Below are 18,060 nucleotides of genomic sequence, written 5' to 3' on the forward strand. Positions count from 1 at the left end.
GATTTTAGTTCAGCTTACAAGGACCTTCTCTCTTCAGAGGGTGTTTTATTTGTACATCATTTGTATATTAATATCAAGTGTGTTTGACTTTTAGAAAGGTAATAGTCGGGTTGGGGATTTAGCTCAGTGGTAGAGCGCTTGCCTAGCAAGCGCAAGGCCCTGGATTCAGTCCCCAGCTCCGAAAAAAGAACCAAAAAAAAAAAAGAAAGAAAGAAAGAAAGAAAGAAAGAAAGGTAATAGTCTGTACTATTTGCAGATAGTTTGTATTTGAACCATTAAAAAGTGGTTTTTAACAAAAATAACATCTGGGATATGTTGTTTCAATGTTTTTCTGACAACCGAAATCTTTTACTGAGTGTCTTTTATTTTACTTATTTTTTTAAATACAAGAAGCTGAAAAAAGTGAGGATTCCTCAGGTACTACAGGCCTCTCAGGCTTACATCGGACATACAGCCAGGACTGCAGCTTTAAGAATAGTATGTATCACGTCGGAGATTATGTCTATGTTGAACCTGCAGAGGCCAATCTACAACCACATATAGTCTGTATTGAGAGACTATGGGAAGATTCAGCTGGTAAGTTTGATTTGCACTGAAGGACAGGTGCTAGAAAGATGGCTCAGTGGCTAAGAGAACGTGCCGCTCTTGCACGTTCTCTTGCCAAGGACCTGGCTGCAGTTCTCAGTCCCTACGTCATGGCTCACGACCACCCCTAACTCTAGTTCCAGGCGCTCTGATGCCCTCACATGGCACACACATGATACACATACGTGCAGGCATTTTTTGTTTTTTAAAGAATTACTTATTTTATATGAGTACACTGTCACATAGGATCCCATTACAGATGGCTGTGAGCCACCGTGTGGTTGCTAGGAATTGAACTCAGGACCTCTGGAAGAGCAGTCAGTGCTCTTAACCACTGAGCCATCTCTCCAGCCCCACATGTACATTTGTTTAAATTCTTTTTCCTTGATCATCAAGAAGAAAATTTTTTAACTCCTATTTAAGCCTTTCAACAATAATTACATCAATAAATTTAATGTTCAATGTGTCAATAAATATAATTAACCACCTAACCATATGCAAACGTGGGATCTTGCAGTTTTGGGCACTGTCACGATTGAGTCAGAAATGTAACTTCTTAATGGGTGGGAAGAGTCACTTATGCAGTAATTTATTCTGTAATTTACTTAGAGCCAAGCTCTGTGTAGGATGGCAGAGATCAGAAGAGCAAGACTCGTGTTCTTTTCTAGCAGATTTTCTCCAGTGAATGTCACAAATGTGTAACTGAGCTTAGAATTTATTGCCAGAAGCCTTCCTTTAGAAATGCCTGTAAGCTGGTTTGGCGGCATATGCCTGCCATCCCAAAACTCAAGACGGTGAGGCAGGAGAATGAGCTTGAGGCCAGTCTAGGCTACAGTGAACCTGTCTCAACAGAAATCTAAAAGAAATGTAAGAAGAAAGTTGCCTCTGAGGCGTTAAGAATGAAGCCAACAAGAAGTACGAGTGTAATGCAGGCAGTCTAGTTCTTTAAGCTGCCAGTCAGGTGAATGCTTTTGGATTCTGTCACCTTTTTGCTAAAAATGTCCTTCCCTTTCCTTGCATGCTCAGTGAAGCACAGAGCAGCCCTTCTCACCTCCTCCTCTGTTGCATGTCTCTGAAGGGTGAAATGAGGTTTTTTAGGCCTCTTTGTGCTTCTTTGTTTTAAAATATTATTTCCTCTAAAATAATTCTATTAAGAAATTTTCATCTAAAACCAGCCTTGGCATAATGGCTTGATAAAATACTTCCTAGTTTTGCAAAGAATATGTGGTTTCTGTTAATAATTTTTTTTCCTTTCTTTGTTTTTGAGGTGAAAAATGGCTATACGGCTGTTGGTTCTATCGGCCAAATGAAACATTCCATTTGGCTACACGAAAATTTCTAGAAAAAGAAGTTTTTAAGAGTGACTATTACAATAAAGTCCCTGTTAGTAAAATTCTAGGCAAATGTGTGGTCATGTTTGTCAAGGTAAGAAACTCATTGATTCAACGATATCATTCCCTGGAAATACAATTTAAAAATATAAAAATCTGTATTTACAATATTAGAAAGTACTTCAAACTCTTTATTCTGTGTCTATATATAAGAAATTAACATGAATATACTTAGAGACCATTTGCTGTGTTCAGTTTATCTATATACAAATAGTATTAACATTTTTATGTTACTGGGCTAATTTCCAAGGATGATATTTTCTGAAAGGTAATCATTACCAAATTCCAGTCTTGCTTCTAGATAATAAAATGCATTATCTGTCATATATGCATATGAGACCTGTACAGAGCTTTAAGACATTTTAACTATATGAAAGTAATATATTTTCAAAGGGCAGTTGACTAAGTAAATAAAACTTATAATTAAAGGGAACATAGCCAAGGAGATACCTACTTATCTGGCCATTTACTTTTTATTGTCGGGAAGTTTTTATAGTTCAATGTTAGATTGATTAACATTTGGGTTTTTTTATTTTTGAGTTAATTTTCAAAAAATTTACTTATTTGTATTATTCTTCCCATCCCAGGAATACTTTAAATTATGTCCAGAAACCTTCCGCGATGAGGATGTTTTTGTCTGTGAATCAAGGTATTCTGCCAAAACCAAGTCTTTTAAGAAGATTAAACTGTGGACCATGCCCATCAGTTCAGTTAGGTTCGTCCCTCGGGACGTGCCCTTGCCTGTGGTCCGAGTGGCCTCTGTATTTGCAAATGCAGACAAAGGGGATGAGGAGAAGAGTACAGACAACTCAGATGACAATCGGGCTGAAGACAGCTTTAACTTGGAAAAGGTACATGAGTAGTAGCCACCTACACAAGAATTTTAACCTTAAAATATCTATTCCAGAAAGTGAATTGATGTATTCAAATTCAAAACAAAAACAAACAAACAAAAAAGAAAAACAAGATTGAGGGTATAAAACCTTGGTCAAAGTGGAAGAACATAAGGGAAAAGAAAAAGAAGAAAAAAGTTAATTTAAAGTAGTATTTAAAAGTAAACTGAGGCTGGAGAGATGGCTCAGCAGTTAAGAGCACCTGACTGCTCTTCCAGAGGTCATGAGTTCAATTCCCAGCAACCACATGGTGGCTCACAACCATCTGTAAAGAGATCCGATGCCCTCTTCTGGTGTGTCTGAAGACAGCTACAGTGTACTTATATATAATAAATGAATAAATCTTAAAAAGTAAACTGAGGATGGAGGATAGAGAAATGTCTTAGCAGCACTGGCTGCTCTTCCAGAGGCCCCAGATTTGATCCCAGCACCCACATGGAGCTTACCTCTAATTCTAATTCCAAGGCATCTGACTTTTGCAGGCACCAGGCAGACAGTTGGTGCACATACATACATGCAGGCAAAATACTCATAAACATAACGTAAATCTAGGAGATCAGTGAGGTGGTCCAGTGAGGACCGAGTAAGTAAATTCTTTTTAACTGTTCATGTGGTTGCTATAATTAAAAACTGCATGGTGGCACATGCCTTTAATCCAGGCATCAGAGGCAGCTAGATCTGAGCTTAGGGCCAGCCTGGTCTACACTGCAAGTTCTAGGACAGCCAGGACTACCCAGAGAAACTCTGTCCCAAAAAAAAAATGCTGTTTAAACTATTTGATAGTGTGGAAACAAAAACCCTTCTTAGTTCATTGTATAAAGCCCAAGCAAACTATATTTATATTCCACACACTACAGAAGTCAACAGAAGACTGCCCTGATCTCAAGGATGAATATCAATACAAAAATCCAGGAAATGGTTTGGTCTGGTTTGGTTTGGTTTGGTTTGGTTTTTCAAGACAGTTTATCTGTGTAGCCTTGGCTGTCTGGACCTTACTGTATAGACCAGGCTGGCCTTGAACTCACAGAGATCTGCCTGCCTCTACCTCCTGAGTGCTGGGATCAAAAAGGTAGCTGAGGAAATGGTATTTTTACAATTGAGATCAAGCCATTTTAAAACATGAGGAAGAAAATGTTCCCCTTAGAAAGGCAAGGATTATTCAAAATAAACATTATATTTCATTCAATTATTAGGTTGATTTTTTTTTTTTAAACTAACATCTCTATATCACTGTACTTTCCAACAACCCCATCTGAGGGGCCCACCACAAACCAGGTCATTTGCTCTACATCACCTGCAGCTAGTAGGTGACAGATTAATTTAGTCCAACCCAGAATGCATCATGTTTATATCGTGGAGCTATATTTTCTTGCCATGATGGAATTACTAAAAATAATAAAATTGGAAAACCCCCCAGTTGTTAACATTGACAAATGAAGGCAGTATAAGAGACCAGGAGAAGGTAACAAGCTAGTGTTGAGCCTTCCTTCCTCTCAGGGTAGGAGGTAAGAAACCAGTGTAGGAGAACATTGTGCCCTTTGGGAACAGATCTAGAGGAAGACTTGTATCCTGGATTCCTCCTTTCTGCCTCTAGCCTGTGCTCGTTCACCCTGCTAGGGATGCAGAACTGATCTGTGAGTAGAAAGCTTCAGGCAGGCACTCCTCTGTCTGCTCTCCCGTTCTCACTCCTCTGTCTGCTCTCCCATTCTCACTCCTCTGTCTGCTCTCCCGCTCTCTTTCCTAGTTAGTCTGGAGATGAGTTTGCTGAGTGCTGCCGTGCTGTGAGGAACCAGGCCTCACACTCTCTCCTGTTGAGCTAAAGTAGCTTTTCCTGGGGTCTCACTGGAGAGAGAATCCAATTAGAATCAACTACAGACAGACTCGGTATCACAAAAGCAGCAAGTTAAAAGCCAACTTGTTATATTTCTGAATCCTGGGGATCAGAAAGGAGCAGTAAATGAGCTATGCCATTAGAAGAGACCGAGTAAGCTTAATTCGTATACAGATGAGCTATGCCATTAGAAGAGACCGAATAAGCTTAATTCGTATACAGATAGTATTAGGAAGAAGCTGGTCCTGGTGGCACATGTTTATGAGCTCAGGGTTTTAGAAGATTGAAGCCAGAGAAAGAAAAGCTCAGGACCTGCTTGAACTATAGAATGCATTCAAGGCCAATTTAGTAAGACCCAGTTTCAAGAACAAATAAAGGGTTTGAGATATCATTACTTGCCTAGCACATACAGACTCCTAGGTTCTATCCCTATTACCACAAAGGAAAGGAAGAAATTCTGTAAAGTTAAACACAGTAAAGAGAGACATAAAGAATTTGTTCCTTATACTGTAGGAATGTTTTGTGAATTTGTCCACTTTGAAATGAATGCTAATAAGTTCTTTTCAGTTCTTTTTTCTGAAAAGATCAGTTCCATAGGAATGAGAATGAGGGGTAATAAAAATTTCTTAGAGTAACATTTTATGAAAATTATAAATTTGAAATGAATACAATACCTGATTATAAGTTTGATTTCAACAATTTAATGTTTGGTTTCTCAACTTTCTTGAAAATTTACTTATTGTTGTTATGCTTCTTGCTAGTTTTCTGCCTTTATTAACCAGTTCCTCTCCACAGGAAAAAGAAGATGTTCCTGTGGAGATGTCCAATGGTGAGCCAGGTTGCCACTACTTTGAGCAGCTTCGTTACAATGACATGTGGCTGAAGGTTGGCGATTGTGTCTTCATCAAATCCCACGGCTTGGTCCGCCCTCGTGTGGGCAGGTGAATTAGGGAAGATGAGGTTGGGTCTAAGATTTGAGACTTAGTATTCCACATGCATAGAATAAAGACAGAAATCCCTCCCCTGGCAATTTCTCAGGCTTCCTCACACCACATTTCTCCTGCTCTTCCTCCTGTGGCAAGTAGAAGAGTGCACACGTGTATAACCCCAGCAATTGCAAAGCTAAGGCAGGAAGAGCAAGGGCTCCAGACTAGAACCTGTACCAAAACAGACACTCAAGACTGAAAGATGATCTGACTTCAACAGAGCTTTACTCAAATGAGGAAATAGACAGCGTGCATCTTGAATAGAGTTGTAGCTTAGATCCTGATACACACTCTTGAGATTAGAGCTTGTAAGGTGCTCAGAGAGAATGGTTCGAATTCGATTTCACAAAGAATCTGGCAGTTAGATTAACGTGAAGAAATGTAAGAATTGTGAATATCAGGGAAAGCATTCCCAGCAGAATTAATAGCCAGTATAAAGGCCTGAGAGATAAGTACATCGCTTTTTTTTTTTAAAGGATTTCTTACTTATTTTATTTATGAGTACACTATAGCTGTCCTCAGACACACCAGAAGAGGGCATCGGATCCCATTACTGATGGTCGTGAGTCACCATGTGGTTGCTGGGAATTGAACTTAGGACCCCTGGTAGAGCAGTAAGTGCTCTTAACCTCTGAGCCATCTCTCCAGCCCCCAAAGTACATCACTCTTAAACCTGCAGTTTACTGCCAACAGAGTGAAGCCTGTAAAAGGTGGGAGATGAGTAATGGACAATATGCAAATCATGGAAGGCTTCAGAGACCATGTGAACACTTGAACTTGTGTAGAGTAAAAGGTATCTTTGTCATTGTTTCAGGCAGAGAAGTAACATTTGACTTCTGATTTAATAGGACAGCTCTGCTTCCTCCTTTAAGAGAGACTGTAAAGGGCCCAGGAGGAGGCTGTTGCAATAAGCCAGGATAGAATGTGGCCTCTGAAATGTGGCTGGGTACACACACAAGTATTTAGAAGATCAGCTAATAGCATTCTCAGTAAAGACAATATGGGGAGCAAGGATGGCCTCTGAAGTGTGGCTAGTTACACACACAAGTATTTAGAAGATCAGCTAATAGCATTCTCAGTAAAGACAATATGGGGAGCAAGGATGGCCTCTGAAATGTGGCTAGTTACACACACAAGTATTTAGAAGATCAGCTAATAGCATTCTCAGTAAAGACAATATGGGGAGCAAGGATGGCCTCTGAAGTGTGGCTAGTTACACACACAAGTATTTAGAAGATCAGCTAATAGCATTCTCAGTAAAGACAATATGGGGAGCAAGGATGGCCTCTGAAATGTGGCTAGTTACACACACAAGTATTTAGAAGATCAGCTAATAGCATTCTCAGTAAAGACAATATGGGGAGCAAGGATGGCCTCTGAAATGTGGCTAGTTACACACACAAGTATTTAGAAGATCAGCTAACAGCATTCTCAGTAAAGACAATATGGGGTGCAAGGGCAGAGCCTGTAAGGATGGCTCCTGTAAGTTGGTTCAGGAAGTCAGAAGGTTACTCACTGAAATGAAGATGTTACTTTAGTCTGGAGCCCTGAAAATGTGGGACAGTACTTCTGACTTTAGGTTGATAAATAGGACATTACAGCATCCCGACGGAAAAGTGTTTGGTGCTGGGTGTTGTACAGAGCTCCGTGACCCTCTGTTCGGAGGGCTTCACCCAGCCAAGTAACGACTGTTTACTTGCTTTCATCTGAACATCTCAGGGAGGAAACCTGGAATTTAAATAAAACGACACACCTAGTTACATTCCTTGATACATGTTAACGCTCTTTTCCCCAGAGGGGCCAAATGTCCTCTTCACTTTTTCAGAGTGTCTTCTCTGAAAGGTGTCTTAAAGGGAGAGGAGAATCCATGAAATTCCTCTAAATGCTAGAAGCTGCTATATTTAAGGGGTCTGGAGAGATGGCTTAGTGGTTAGAGCACTGGCTGCTCTTCTAGAAGTCCTGAGTTCAATTCCCAGCAACCACAGAGTGGCTCACAACCATCTGTAAAGAATCTGATGCCCTCTTCTGAAGTGCAGGTGTACATCCAGCAGAGCACTCACATATAAACAAACAAGCATTGTACTTAGTGGAGTTTTTATTAGATAACCATTCAAAATTGAAAGTTTTATAACTTAATTTCTCTATCCCCCTCTTTCCCCAAGAATTGAAAAAGTATGGGTCCGAGATGGAGCTGCATATTTTTATGGTCCTATCTTCATTCACCCAGAAGAAACAGAACATGAGCCCACAAAAATGTTCTACAAAAAAGAAGTGTTTCTGAGTAATCTGGAAGAAACCTGCCCCATGAGTTGTATCCTAGGTGGGTGTTTGTCCTTTTCGTCACAGTTGCTCTGTGGAGCTTTGGTGAAGTACTGATGCCGTGCAGGGCGCCTCCAGATGGTGGGTCATAGAGCGTAAAAACATCAGAAGTCTGTGCTCTCATAAAGACATTGGGACAAAGATTGGGGAGTCAGTAAATAAAAAACAGAACACCAGGTGGTAATTAGAGTTTTTAATGAAAATAAAAAAGATTGACATTAATGTTGAGGTAAGATCACATGATTGGCCAAAATTTTACTGATCGATGGCATATGAGTGGACCCTTGAAGAAGTTTTAATGTAAACAAAGGAGAATTACTTGAGGTTCTCTTCTAGGAGCAACAAAAGAGTTGTCTTACATTACTTGTTCTTCTTTGGAATCTGAAAGGGTTGGATAGCTAGAGCAAGGGAAAGGATGTGGTGTAAGGACTGAGGCCTTTGAACTTTCTGGATACTCAGACATAGCAGGTCTTGTACACTGTGGTTGGACTTGAAAGGAAATCATGGTGGTGTTGGGCAGAGCTGGTAGGTGAGGTGCGAATCATTATGGCTGGGGCGTGAACAGTGTTGTAAGAGTGAGGTAGGAAATAAGAAGAAGAGCCTAATTTTTCAGTTTCTGATAGACTTTTTTTTTTTTTAAAGAATTATTTACTTATTTTATTAAATGAATACATTGTGGCCGTCATCAGACACACCAGAGGAGGGCACCAGATCCCATTACAGATGGTTGTGAGCCACCATGTGGTTGCTGGGAATTGAACTCAGGACCTCTGGAAGAGCACTCAGTGCTCTTAACCAGTGAGCCATCTCTCCAGTCCTCTGTTAGATTTTTAAACTCGATCATTTTATTGTCTCAATTCCAATGTAATGTCTTGGTTTCTCTTTAGTCATCTACCAGGTATCTCCAGTGGTGTTCTGTTTCTGAGATCTAGTTATATGCATCATCATATACTTACAGTGTTGTCAGCTGTTAGACTTCCCCAAGCCTTGAGAGCCGCCAGCTCATACACTAGCCACACTGCATCCCTGAGATGGCTTCCTAAAGGATGACTAGCTGCAGGCTTTCGTTGGTGGTTGGTGTTTTGCGGGTCCCCCACTAACACCAAGTCAGAGATTGAACCCAAGGCCTTGTGTATACTAGTTGTACACTCTACCATTAACCTGCATAGCTACATCCAGTTCCCCCAGATTGTTGATGGTTTTAAAGAAGCCACCATAGATGACAACCAGAGAAACATTTGCAGATTCAAGCATGTATTAGTCTTTATTCAACAATGATGCTCATAATTGTTTTCAGGATTAGATATGGCAAGCTGTTAGTAATTCAGCACATTTTCAACTTTCTACCACACAGACTAAGAGCAGTAAAGTCATTAAACTCTTGCCTCTCTGTAGCAGAAAATGTCTTTAAAATTCTGATCCAGACTAAAGTGACACACATAAAACTACTCCCTTGTGTAAACCCAACAAGGAGATTAAAATGAAGCAGAATGAAGGTGAAACTGAAGTTTTCTTGGGTTAGGGAAGCTATATGATTTGTTGTTAATTTTTATTTAAGTTTCGGTTTTGTACAACTTTTTAAATGATTTTTTTTTTTTTGCCTTTTATTCTTTAACAGTAGAAAACCATGGCCCCTCACCAGAACCCTAAGAACATAGCTTCTAACACTATATTTATAGGAAGTATAGCTCATTACAAAATAATATATACTACTTCAGGATCTGTACTGAATGATACTAAAAGAATCTTAGAAAAAATATCCATGACATAAACGTCCCAGTGTTTTTAGTTTGTTTTTGTTTTGGGATGGTTATAGTTATGACTGTCCTAGAACTTAATACATAGACCAGGCTGGCCTCAAACTCACGGAGACTCACCTCCCATGTGTGCACCACAATGCCTGCCTCAGGTTCTTCTTTAAAGAGAGACAGTGTCTCACAGTGAACCCTGACTGCCCGGAAGTCAATGTGTAAGCCACGATGGCCCAGCTTCCAGTGCTGACTAAAATCCTGTGTTGTTACATCCAACTCCGTTTTCCTTCTACTATTTATTTTTAAGGTGTGTGTGTATCTTCCCTGCATATATGTTTCTGTACCACATGTGTTGCCCAAGGAGGCAAGAAGAGGGCATTGGATCCTCTGGAACTGTAGTCACAGATGCTATAAGCTTCCATGTAGGTGCTGGAAATCAAACCTGGGTCCTCCACAGGACAGCAGCCAGTGCTTTTACTGCTGGGCTGTCACCACTACCACCCCAGACTCACTCTTGATTAAAAAACAGAAAGTACGTAGAGAAGCTATATTCCAAGCAACAACAGCCGTCTATGTCTCCACAATATAGACTGGATCACGGTGCAGATAAAACTCTGCAAAGTCTTGGTAACTCCCTGGGGTGGAACAAAAGCTGTTAGCAATGAAGTCTTGACTAAATTTTTTAAAAGACAAATGTTGAGCCAGGGCAGTGGTACAGACCAGAATTCCCAGGTACTTGCAGACTAGAAGCATAGGAATTTGAAGCCAGCCATAGCAATATAATGAGAGTTACATAAAAAATGTTAGGAGTTGGAGCATGGCAAAATGATGAGGTGAAAGGCACTAGTCACCAGCTTGATAACCTGCGTTCAATCCCTGGGAACTACATAGTAGAGGGGAAAACTGACTCCTGCAAATGTCCTCTGACTTCACATGTGCCTCCCTATTCACATGTGAACACACTTTAAAAAAAATAATGTAGTGATGTTTTTTTCTGAGATAGGTCTCACTCAGCCTGTGGCCCAGGTTGCAATGGGACTGACTCTATGTAGACCAGGCTGGCCTAGAACTCATGGAGAGTTATCTAACTCTGCCTTCTGGACACTGGGTTTAAAGATGTGAAAGTTCTTAAGCGAAAAAAGTAACACAACTTAACAAATAGATAGAGCTGGTCTTTCCTAAAAGCTGAGTAAAGTTAGGAGGGAGCTAACGCACAAGTCAGCATCTCAGACGACGGAATAGTTGTGTGAGCATTCAGATGACACAAGCAGAGCCCCTGCTATGGGCCAACCCCCCAGGAGGCAGCTGCTGAAAGCAGTGTGTTAGGCAAGGAAGCGAGAGATGAGCTGCTCTCAGAAAGGAGGAGCTGGGGCTGAGACTCAGGCTGTTTTCTCTCTCTGAGATGTGACTCAGTGAAAAGTAAATGGTAGAAGCGCCCTGAGCATGAGTAGGATGAAGCCAGCCCTAAAATGTGGCTAGCATTTGAAGCATACTGGAGCCCACTAACAGTTCTCCTAGATGAACACAATGAGCCATGTTATGGACCTCTTAGACCTTACAGATGCTAAGCCAAACCTTGGCTGTACTCTCCCATTTGGCTGTCTGAGACCAGCAGCAAATGACCCCACCCAGAACTCCAGCTTTAGCATTTGTCATCACCTGACCTTTGCTTACAAATGGTGACAGTAGTTTGTAGGGTATTTTTAGCATATGGCTGTTGTTTACAGGACAAGTGGTTGTTGAGCTGGGATGCTTTAGTCACCTCTCTCCATAATACTCCTTCCATCCCTTGAACTGCTGCTAGAAATGACACTTAAGCATGTGCTTGTAGAGCCTCCTTGTAATTTGGAAGAAGGTGTGTTTCAACATGTAGTTTTAATGTCAACATAATAACTGAACTAAAAATTTACATTCCTTATTTGGGGCTGCACATGCAGTGGTAGAACATTTACATAAAGTCCTGGGTTCCATCCCCAGGATTGCAGAGAAATAGAACATTTCCCAAAGCATACCAGCCCCTACTTTTTCTCCCCACATTTTTTTTTTTTTTGGTTCTTTTTTTCGGAGCTGGGGACCGAACCCAGGGCCTTGCGCTTCCTAGGCAAGCGCTCTACCACTGAGCTAAATCCCCAACCCCTTCTCCCCACATTTTAAATGTATGTCATTTGATACTTGAGCTCCAACTGACAATACATGGTAAATTTGCCTTTTAGTGCTTGAAAGGGTTTTTTTGGGTTTTGTTGTTATTGTTTGTTGTTTTGTTTTTTTAATTTTTTTATTTATTCAAGTATACTGTAGCTGTCTTCAGGTACCTGATCCCATTACAGATGGTTGTGAGGCACCATGTGGTTGCTGGGAATTGAACTCAGGACCTCTAGAAGAGCAGTCAATGCTCTTGACCACCGAGCCATCTCTCCAGCCTCATTCACCTTTAATGTGCTATGGTTTCAACGTATGTGTTCCTCCAGGATTCATAGGTCAAAACTTAATGCCAGTGGGATCTTCTGGGAGATGCTGAGGTCCTAAGAGCCATCCACTGAGTAGATAGACACTATTTCAGGTAGGGATCATAGAAGCTGGTTCATTCTTACCTTTAATGTTAGTACTTCTACTATCCATCATGCTTGAGATACCTAGAATTTTCCTGTGCAATAAACAGGACCGTGTCAGATACTGGCACCTTCATTTAGGACTTCTGTCTCCTAGAACTGGAAAATTTCTGTTTTTTAGAAATTGCCCAGTCCACAGTAGTATTGCTATAGCAGCCTAAATAGACAGTTTTTTTTTTAATTATAAAATTATGTCATTTTTCTGACAGAATTCCATATTTGACAAAACAAGCTAATTCTTTTGTAGGGTTCATCCTTCAGGAGGCTTCCCACAAGTCAAGCAATCAGCTAAATTTTATTTGGGGAGTTAAGAGGAAAGGGAAATGTTCCACTCTACTCTGTCCTTGGCACCAAACACTTCATACCAGGAACCCAGGCTGTCATTTCCAGACTGTTGCTGAAGCCAAGGAAAACGGATGTGTGGGGTGGGAGAGCTGGGGTGATGGCTCAGCAATAAAGAGCACTCCTTTCCGTCCATTCCCAGAACCCACACGGCAGCTCACAACTGTCTCTAACTCCAGTTCCAGGCTATTCAACACCCCTTTCCAGCCTCCGTGGGCACCAGCATGCATGTGATGCCAGACATATATGCAAGCAAAACACAAATAAACATTTTTTTAAGGGAGGGTAGGTTGAGGCTAGGTTAACCATCAGGTTTCAGCCACATTTTCATAATTAAACATTATATGGTTGTGAACCTTTGGCTTTTGATTAAAAAAAAAAAGTTGATTCTAGTCAAATGAGATAGCTGAGTAGGTAATCTGAGTTCTATTCCTGTGCCCTAAGTAGTGGAAGGAGGAATGAATGATGTGTGTGTCTGTTAGTATATGCATATATTCCCACAGAAGCCCGAAGAGAACACTGGACCTGGAGTTAAGGGAGGCTGGAGGTATTGTGGGTGCTAGGTATTGAACTTGGTCTTCTGGAGGAGCAGTAAGCACTCTTACCCACTGAGTCTGTCTGTCCAGCCCCTCTAAAGACATTTTTTTGTCAGCTTTTCTTCTGTGAAGAAATGGCTGTTGACATACCCCTATACCACTGTTTCCACTGATGTAATGTGGGTAAATCTTTTCTAACGAGTTCCTGTTAAAATGCATTGCATCCTATGATATTTAAAGCAGTCACTTAATCCTCAACATGATTATATAAGAATGATGATAGTATTTTCCAGAAAGGTAAAATTACCCCCCAAGAACGGGTCAGAACTAAAACCTGGGTTCTCTGTCTCCCTTTTGTGTCAGTTTCATTAACTGACTGCTAGCCGTTGGGATGCATGTGTATGAACTGATGAGCCTGCAGCACTGAACAGGGTGAGAGATGCGCAATGAGACGTGGTTGTTTTATTTTTGATATAAACCCCACTTGGTGCTCAAAATGAAAGATGTGGAGGCTGGAGTGATGGTTCAGCAGTTAAGAGCACTGACTGCTTTTTCAGAGGTCCTGAGTTCAATTCCCAGCAACCACATGGTGGCTCACAACCATCTGTAATGGGATCTGATGCCCTCTCCTGAAGGCAGTGACGGTGTACTCACATACATGAAATAAATTAATAAATGCTTTAAATTTTTGAAAGTAAAAGGGGCCAGGATTGTTTGCTTGTTTCTCTGTAAGTCATACAGAGAAAATCCAAGAGATGGTCTCATATATCATTTCCTTTTTGCTTCAGTGGGGACTTATCACAGGATTACTCCCCCCTCACCAGGTCAGATCTTGCTACAGCTATCTGCTGGAAATACAGGTTCAGAACCCTGTGTTATCCATTCTTTACCAGAACCTCCTTCATCTACTCTACTGGAAAGCTCTGGGGCACGCCCTAGAGCTTGGGGGCTACTTTCCTTACCTACACCAGTTCCATATGCTCAGACTATGCGCAGGCAGCTTTCATTAGACCTCATCTAGCTTCTTGAAGGCACTAGACCAGAAACAGGGCCCTCAATAAGCAAAATGCCAGAGAAGCAGACTGCCTCTTCCCTTGAATGGCCCACACCAGAGAAGGTCAAAGACAAAAATAAGAATAGCCTTGGTACTGGAGCTAAAGAATGAAGAGAAGGTGCTTGTTGGAGGCCTGGAGGGGAAGAACAGGATAGAGGCACTCATGCAAAGAAGAGGATTGAAAGAATTGAATGGCTGTGGATTCACCTGGTATGGGTGTCCAAGGTTTTTCCAACCTGGGCTTTATCTCTTAGGAGTTCTGAAGAGAGAAGGGCCATGTTATCTAAATATTGCATTGGTGTATGTGGTTTATTTCCTTCCTAGACACAGAATTGATGTGCACTGTGTGCAGTACAGCAATAACTATTGGGTGGGTTTTTTATCATTGTGGTGGTGTTTGTCTGTTAGCCCAGCATTTGGAAGGTAGAGACTGAGGATCACTGCAAGGTCCAGACCAACCAGGACTGCATTACACGACTATCTTGTAATTCATTCATTAATTATGAAGCAAAAATAAAAGACACACACACACCCCACTATAAGAAGTTTTAATGGTAAATAATGTCTGTAAGCTCTCAAAGAACTTAACAATATAAGAGAAGACATTTGAAACATATTCCTCAAATGTACACTTAATCCTTCAATTAACAAACAGATATTGCATAGCCAGTATTAGGGGAAGTGGGAAAATGACTGGAAACAGAATCATGAAATACCTTACTGATCACACATAATCTATTGGGCAGATAATAGGCAGACAAATGCATTAAAATATTTTGTTGAAGCTACTATAATATTGTCTACTTACTTACTATATTATAATCATGTATTTATTTGTACTGCTTTTTAAAAGGATCAAGAAATGTATGAAGTCATAAGAACAAAAAGGTGATAGAAGAATAACAAAAAACTTAATATTAAAAAGATAATAGGAACTCAATAGAACTTAGCATACCAGAGAAAGCTGATACCTAGTCCCCTACAAGCAAACCCAGCAGAGAACTCTAGAAGAGACAGGCTCTGTCAACAACAGGAAGTTCTTTCTGCATTTTCCTTGCTGACTTGTGAGAGTTGTTTGTATATTGTGAAAGCAAATCCTTTGCCAGTTACATAGATCATAGGTCACAAATGTGTCCTCTTGGAGGAGACCGAACCCAGGGCCTTGCGCTTGCTAGGCAAGCGCTCTACCACTGAGCTGAATCCCCAGCCCCACATTTTCTTTTCTTCATTGTGCCTTTTGGAAAGCAGAGGGTAATTATTTTGCCCAATTTGTGCTGTTACCTTTTCTGTGTTACTTAAACCTTGACGTGGCTCATGACGGCACAGACTTTATCTTGTTTTCTCTGAGAAGTTTCCTACTTCATACCTGTTATAATTTATCCATTACACTAGCCACTACTCACATGTAATTCTTAAGCACTACAATGTGGCTAGTCTAGATTAAATAATATATATTATAAACATGAAATATATGAAAAAGAATAATTGATATGTCAATCTTTATTATACAATAAAACGTTGATATGTGAATATATGGAGCTGAACAAAATATATTGGTAAGTTTAAAAGTATATAAATAAAATTTTTACACATATTACAAAAGACCCAAATAAATAAAAATGACCTATTAAAAGAAGAATTCACTATTTTAAGTATGTCATTCTCCCAAAATTGATCTGTCAAGATCTTTTTTATGTGTATGAGCAAATCCACATGTATGTATGTATGTATGTATGTATGTATGTATGTATGTATGTATGTATGGCCTGTGTGTATCTGGTACCTTGGAGTCCAAATGAGGGCACCATCAGATACCCTGATATTTGAGTTAGACAATTGTGAGCTGCTTATGTGTGTGCTAGGAATTAAATCATGACCCGTTTGAAGAGCAGCCAGTGAACCGCTGAACCGTTGCTTATAAAGAAAACTTTTATTATTAAATTAAATCAAGGCTATCTTTTACCAGTGTTTAGGGATCCTAGTAGAAACTCAAGCTAGAGCACAGAGATATCACATTTATTTCAGGGTTACCAGTCACTTGGTTTTGTTTTGAAATGGGGGTTTCATATTGCCCAGGCTGGCCTGGAACCCTATATGTGTCTGAGAATGACCTTGAACTTTAGTCTACCTCTGCAGTGCAGGGGTTACAGGCACGTGTTAACAAATGCTTGGTTGTACGCACTAGGCAAGCACTCAGTCAACTGAACCACATCCCTGTCTCTCGACTAGTAATTTGACTCTTTAACTATGGAAAGAATTTTTACATCTCAATTTTTTTCCTTCTCTAAACATGAAGAATGGCTATTCCTAACTAAAAGTCCATTGAGTTAGGTAAATAAATACTATGTGTTTCTAAGGCAGTGAACTTTTGAACTTCTGAAATGTTTTTGAATGTCAAGAAGTTGTTGACCATGAACATTTCTGGTATGATCAATAGCAAATAGCAAACATAAATGTTCTTGGTGTTCTTTTTTGTTTTTTCAGATTGCTCTCCCCACCCCCCTGCATCCATGTGTCTGTCTGTCTGTCTATATGGGAGTCTGTGTACCATAGAGTATGTGCGGAGGATAGGACAACTTGTAGAATTTAGCTCCCTTTCTGCCATGTAGTTCTCAGGAATTGAACTCAGCTTGTCAAGCTCATAGACACCTTTATCCACTAACCCATCCATCTTGCCCAGCCCATGCACCCAGGATTTTGTGCATTCTAGGTGACCAGCACCTTTAGCATTCATTATTGCATGGGTGTTGTTTGGTTGATATGGCCTGGTATATATGGGAGGGTATGTGCATGCGTAAGTGCAGACGTTAGTGGATCCAGGAGAAAAGGTCCCTGTAAACTGAAGCCACAGCCAAGTAAGTGAGCCACCTAGTGTCAGTGCTAAGAACTGAGTTTGAGTTCTCTGTAACAGTAATCTCTACTCCTAACTGCTGAGCCATCTCCCTAGCCCCCTCTCTATCACTCTTAAGTAACTGTGAATTCAGATATAATAATATAAAATTTGGGGCTGGGGAGAGATTTCTGCTGGTAAAGTACTTGTCTTGCGAGTATGAAGACCTGAGTTCAGTCTCCAGAACCACATTTTATAAAAAGGCAAGTTCGGTGATACACACCTGTAATCCCAACACTGTCTCTCGACTAGTAATTTGGTGGAGAGTTGGAGAATGACCCCAGGGGCTCACTAGCTGGCAAGTCTAGCCTATTTGGCTAGTTCCAGGTCATTAACTATGACAGGAGTTAACTCCTTTATCTCTTACTCTTTCAGGAAAATGTGCTGTGTTGTCATTCAAGGACTTCCTCTCCTGCAGGCCAACTGAAATACCAGAAAATGACATTCTGCTTTGTGAGAGCCGCTATAATGAGAGTGACAAGCAGATGAAGAAATTCAAGGGGTTGAAGAGGTTTTCACTCTCTGCTAAAGTTGTAGATGATGAAATTTACTACTTCAGGTAAAGCTTGTAAAACTAAGGAAGAAAGAGCACTTGGGTATCTTACCAAAGTCATGTAACCCAGTGTTCTGTTTTTTAGATCTTAAACTATCATAGAAAATATCAATTTAGTGAGATGTGGTAATTCTCATACTTGGGAGGCTCAGATAGGAGATGGCATTTTGAGTCAGCTTTTTGTTTTGTTTTGTTTTGTTTTGTTTTGTTTTTTGTTACAGAGAGAAAAAGAAAGTCTTGAGTTAAAAAAAAAAAGTGATTGTCTTAACAGTACCTTGGCTTGGACACCAGCAATTGTAGAATGAAGACAGAAACACTTG

The 18,060-nt window shown here is 40.4% G+C and overlaps 1 protein-coding gene across 50 annotated transcripts in view; it reads left to right on the forward strand.

Annotated features, from left to right (window-relative positions):
• Nucleotides 1-18,060, forward strand: part of Pbrm1 (polybromo 1) — a 99,684-nt gene that overhangs the window by 65,815 nt on the left and 15,809 nt on the right. For all 50 annotated transcript variants that reach the window (XM_087588114.1, XM_087588121.1, XM_087588129.1 and 47 more), the window contains 6 exon segments: nucleotides 391-576; nucleotides 1,853-2,010; nucleotides 2,564-2,827; nucleotides 5,496-5,641; nucleotides 7,849-8,006; nucleotides 17,563-17,746. In XM_087588114.1, coding sequence (XP_087444240.1) covers nucleotides 391-576; nucleotides 1,853-2,010; nucleotides 2,564-2,827; nucleotides 5,496-5,641; nucleotides 7,849-8,006; nucleotides 17,563-17,746 — 1,096 coding nt within the window.

This window comes from Rattus norvegicus, chromosome 16 (genome assembly GCF_021556685.1).
Source record: "Rattus norvegicus strain SHRSP/BbbUtx chromosome 16, alternate assembly SHRSP_T2T, whole genome shotgun sequence".
Taxonomy (NCBI): domain Eukaryota; kingdom Metazoa; phylum Chordata; class Mammalia; order Rodentia; family Muridae; genus Rattus; species Rattus norvegicus.